Genomic DNA, 4,884 nt, shown 5'->3' on the forward strand with positions numbered 1-4,884 from the left:
CCCCCCCCCAACCTGTGCTTCGGCCCCCCTCCTCCCTCCCGTGTCTCGGCCTTCCCCGCACCACGCAGGGCCTACAGCTAGAAGCAATGAAATGCTTTATCGATTAAATGATTATTCAGACGATTTAACTAATAAAAAGCCCCATCGATCGCCTCGAAATTACATTCTTTATACACAGCTCGTCAGGGCACATCTGCACACACACAGGCTCTCCCCAGCCACCCCCGGACACGACGAACTCGAGGGCGGCCGTGGCTGCCGGGTTCACCCCAGCCCCGCTCTGGCTGATGACCTGCCGTGCCAAAGCCCCCGCTCCTGCCCAAGAGCGTGAGCCCCCGGACGACCCTTTGCCGCAGCGCCGCGCCGGCCTGCGGGCAGGCGCGCTCGACACCCCGCACAAAATGCAAATCATTTCCAAATGACCGGCGGACCCCTCCACGCACGCCGCCGCCGAAGCCGCGCGTTCAGTGTTGACTTTTGCACGGGAAACTGTCGGTGCCGATAATCCCCCCCCGCCCCTTTGAAAGCGCAAAAGGCACGCCGCCGAGCAAAAGCCGCAGCCCGCAGGGCACGCAAACACCGCGGCGCTCGGAAGAGGAGCATTCGTTTTCCGCCGAAACCTCCCTGCCTCCGTCCCAGCAGCGCCCGCCTCGCACCACGGCCTGCCCTGCCGCACCGCTCTGGCCCYGCGCCGTGACACGGCCCACGCGTGACACGGGCCGCAGCCCCCGCCGCGCGCACAGCGTGGGGCTGAGCGCGCTCCCGGGCCAGGGAGCGCCGCAAACGCGGGCGCAGCCGTGCGCASGGCACCGCAGAGCGCAACACCGAGCCCTCTGCGCGCAGGGGAGTCTCCGGGCTGGTCCACGGCGGCTCGCAGTCCCCCAGTGCCCCAGTCCTACCTGTTCGGCCAGTCCTGGGAGTCGCGTAGGTTTTCTCTAATTCCATTCCGATTTTTCAGGACTTGGTGAAATGGACAGAGAAAAAAGTTTCCACTTTGTGTTGTTGTTGGCTTTTCTCTTTTTTTTCTTTTCTTCTTTTCTTTTCTTTTCTTTTCTTTTCTTTTCTTTTCTTTTCTTTTCTTTTCTTTTCTTTTCTTTTCTTTTCTTTTCTTTTCTTTTCTTTTCTTNTCTTTTCTTTTCTTTTCTTTTCTTTTCTTTTCTTTTCTTTTCTTTTCTTTTCTTTTCTTTTCTTTTCTTTTCTTTTCTTTTCTTTTCTCCTCGCAGGTTGGAGTAATTCAACTCTTCCGCTCCCCGCCGAGCTTTTGCAGCTGATCACTGAGCTGAAACTAAACGTTTTAGGTGGAAAAAAAGCCTCTGAAGGAACCGTGAAATGATTAAGAAACTAAAGAGCTTCTCGCCATGTGAGATCATGTCCTGTTCTCTAAAACATCACAAGATGTCCCCAGACGCAGCCAAAACCCAAGAAAACTCTGACATCTGTTGTAGAAAGAATCAAAGTTTGTTCGCAACCAACTGCCTCTCAAGTATTACTTTAGCTCTTCACAGAGCAGCGGTGGCGAGGTGAAGACAGAGACAGCCCTAATTTTACTGCTACCAGCCAGGCAAAGTCTATGGCCAAGTTTTCTGCAAAACTAACTTCCCCTTCTGTGAGTGGGCAAAAGACACCCGAGTTCACGCCTCGGGCAGTCGCTGTGCCCCCTGCTCCCTTCCTCCTGCACAGCCCAAAGGGCTGTGTGCGTCCRGGGACGAAATCGGGCTTTGCTTGCCCGTAACCTGGGGAAACAGAAATATTCCAAATGGCCCCACACTAAATATCYCTGCTCCTCATTTCACCTCCTCGCTTGAGAAATGCGTTTAAATCAGACCGAACTGAACCAAGTCTGCTAGCTCGGCAGAACAGGATGCGAGCAAACCCTTACACGCACGTGTTGGAGAGGGTGTTTTTTCTGTTTGTTTTTTGTTTTTATTGTCACAGAGCAGACTCTTCTTGCACCTCGCCTTTGCACGGTGGTCTCCARCCTAAATACGAGCAGCAACACACGTACTGCCTGCAGACCGATGGGTTCAGTCTTCTAGGCCTCAGAGGCTCAGCTAAAAACGAGGGGAGGGAATCCACGAAGTCGTGAGCGCTAGGTGATTTATTTTTCAGAGTCTCTCGGGAAAAAAAGTAATGGCATTTTCMTTTTCTTAAGGAAAAAAAAAATCTCCGGGGCACTTCCCTTATAATCGGACCGTGCAGGCGCCATGCCTTCAAGTCGCCTTAAAAATCTTCCCTGTGTGTTTTTTATTTTCACTGTGTGATTCTTGCACTTTTTTGGGGGAGGGGGCACAAATACACAAACCCACACACCCGACACGTTCCCACATACACTCCTACATGCACATACGGAGGCCTTCCTTATCGCCGCACAGAAAGGCCGATGGTTTCTTTCGAACAGAAAAGATTTAAAAATTAAAACAAATTATTGGTGAGAGAAGCTGATGGCTTTTAATCTCCCTTCCCGCTACAGCCCACCTCATTTTTTCGGGAAGATCTCTGTTAGAGACCGAGCAGTTCCCCTGGCGCTCGCTGCCACTCCCGGCCCTCGATGCTGAACTTGGGTCTCTCTCTACACTTGTCTTTTTTTTTTTTAGTCCCCGGCTGCAAAGCAGTGGCTGCCCCAGGGCGGGCAGCGCGAGGGTAGCGGGATCTTCTTTCCAGCCTCTTTTGTGCRTAAAAGAGGGGAGAAGTAAGAAAAGTCGAGCCTTGGTACAAACTCTGTTCTCCGAAGGTGCAGAGAGGGATCGCRTTTCCTAGCGGGATAAACTCACGCCAGACTCGATTGCAACTAAAAAGGTGACTCCATCAGCCCTGGGTGGGAGTGCGTTTATGGAAGAGGGGAAAGGAGGGGAGGGAAGAGGGGATCAGCTCTGTTTTCAAAAACACTGGGCAAAAGCGACCGCATAAAACGAAAAGGACCAAGAGATCCCTGCTGTCTGCAAACCCTCCCCGCTCCCTCCTCACCCCCGCCCGGGCTAGTTCATTGTCAGTCGTTGGTAGGGATTGATCCGGGAGGAAATAGTTTTACAGGCATTTAGGAAAACCACTGCTCCCACAGCGTCAGCTCTCCTGGCGSTGGGAGCAGCCGGAAACGTCTCCAAAAAGACAGGATAAATAAATAACCCCCGTCCCGCCGACGCCAGGCATCGCTGTAGGGCGCAGGACGTGCCCGGATTCGGGGAACCGAGGTCGGAGCGCGACCGCTTTCCCTGCCCTTCCCACGCAGTCCTGCCGGGGAAGGACTCCCTGCCGCCGCTGCAGAGGCAGAGCCGCCCAGCCTCAGCAGCGCCTGACTCTCCCTCCCCGAACCTGGATGCCTCCGTGGAGCAGAAATTGATGCGACCGTATTTTCAAAACGTCCCTTGTCTCTCCTCTCCTCTCCCCTCTTCTCCTCCCCGCCCCGCCACTCCTTCGTTTTCGGACGCCTACGCCTTTGGAGGACCCGCTCCCCTCATGGGTCTACACTAGGGGCGGGGGCTAAAGACCCCACAGGGCAAGGAGGTTTCTGGCCGCCTTGCTCGAACCTGCGAAAAACGCAGCAGGAGGGCAGCCAGTTCCTGCCTCTCGCTCTATTACTTCCCTTTTCAGCAACGTTTCTCCGCTCTCATTTGCTTACATAAAAATAGCCGGGCGGCCCGAGCCCAGCTTGCCGCCAGCTCGCCCCGAAATGCGATCCGCCGTTTGAACGTGCGCAGYTCGGCTCGGTCTTTCCCTACGGTTCGGCCCCGGGGAGAAAAAGCCCTAAATAAACCACCGAGAAATAAATAGTAATAATCCCCCCTGCCTCAAATCCTCTCCTCTCTCACCCCTGCGCGTGAACCCGGGTTCAATGAGGAGCCMGGGGAGGATTTCTGTGATCCCACGCTGGGAGGTTGGAGGGAAAGCACTTTATTGCAAGCAGGTACTAAGAGCTTTCGGGCTCCCTGCCGCCTCTCCCGCCCCGCAGGCGGAGGCTGCCCGGGGTCTTTAGCCCCCCAAAGCGGCTCGGAAGCCGGTACCCGCAGAGCGCATCCCGGGCGGCGGCGGGGAGGCCGGCGGCGGCTCCGCACGTGCGCGCAGGGCGCCGAGTGGCCGCGGAAACGCGCGCGGCGCCGACGCCCGCCGCTCCCGCACGTGCGGAGCCGAGGGCGCTGCCGAGGCCGGTCTGCCGGGCCGCGGGACCCGGGGCCCCCGGGATCGGGGTCCGACGGCCCCGAGGATCGCTCCGCGCCGAGCCGCGAGCGGTCCCGCGGCCGCCGGCTGCTCCGCAGGCGCCGCGCTGCACTGCGGCCGTGCCAGCCGAGGCCCACGCCAGCTCCCGCGGGGTGCTGCTCGGGGGGCCCACGTCGGCGCTGAGACCGCGCAACGCAAACGCTCCTAAAAAAAATGAAAAAAAAAATAAAAAGAAAGGTGCCCGCAGGCTTGTGCAGCCTCCTGCGGTCCCTCGCTCTCGCCTCGCTCTGTAGCCGCTGTTTCCCTGGGCAGAGCAGACGGAGAGAGGCGTGAGGAAGGAGGGGTTGGAGGCTCTGCTGGTGCCGCGCGTAAAATGAGCCCGCGCCCGCCTGGCTGCGGGGACTTGCCGCGGCCACCGTGCGCAGGTGCGTCCCCGCGGAGCAAGGCTCAGGCGCTCCTCGGGAGAGGCAGGTGAGAGGGAGCTGCAAGYGGCCGGAGACTCGCACGGCAAGGGGGGTCCGCAAGGAGAGCAGCGCGCCCTCGGGGCTGCGCCCGGCGCGGGACAGGCTCCCGCAAACGCGGCAGCGGAGCGGCCCGGCCCGGCCCGGCCCGGCGCCGCGCACCGTCCCGCACACACCTACATCAGCTTAGCCCCACGCCATTTCCACACGTGTGCCAGCAAATGCCTCCGACGTGGCAGAGAGAGGGTATTCTTTAAGCCTGTGGGTAAGA

The 4,884-nt window shown here is 58.1% G+C and overlaps 1 protein-coding gene across 1 annotated transcript in view; it reads right to left on the reverse strand.

The window, feature by feature from the left end:
• PAX5 (paired box 5) overlaps positions 1-999 on the reverse strand; it is a 168,534-nt gene extending 167,535 nt beyond the window's left edge. The window contains exon 1 of the mRNA XM_085302123.1: positions 900-999. Within this exon, the coding sequence (XP_085158249.1) occupies positions 900-945 (46 nt within the window). The 5' untranslated portion in view covers positions 946-999. The remainder of the gene's footprint in view (positions 1-899) is intronic.
• Between the last annotated feature and the right edge of the window lie 3,885 nt (positions 1,000-4,884).

Source organism: Rhea americana, unplaced genomic scaffold, assembly GCF_003343005.1.
Source record: "Rhea americana isolate MKP2758 unplaced genomic scaffold, rheAme1 scaffold_186, whole genome shotgun sequence".
NCBI lineage: Eukaryota > Metazoa > Chordata > Aves > Rheiformes > Rheidae > Rhea > Rhea americana.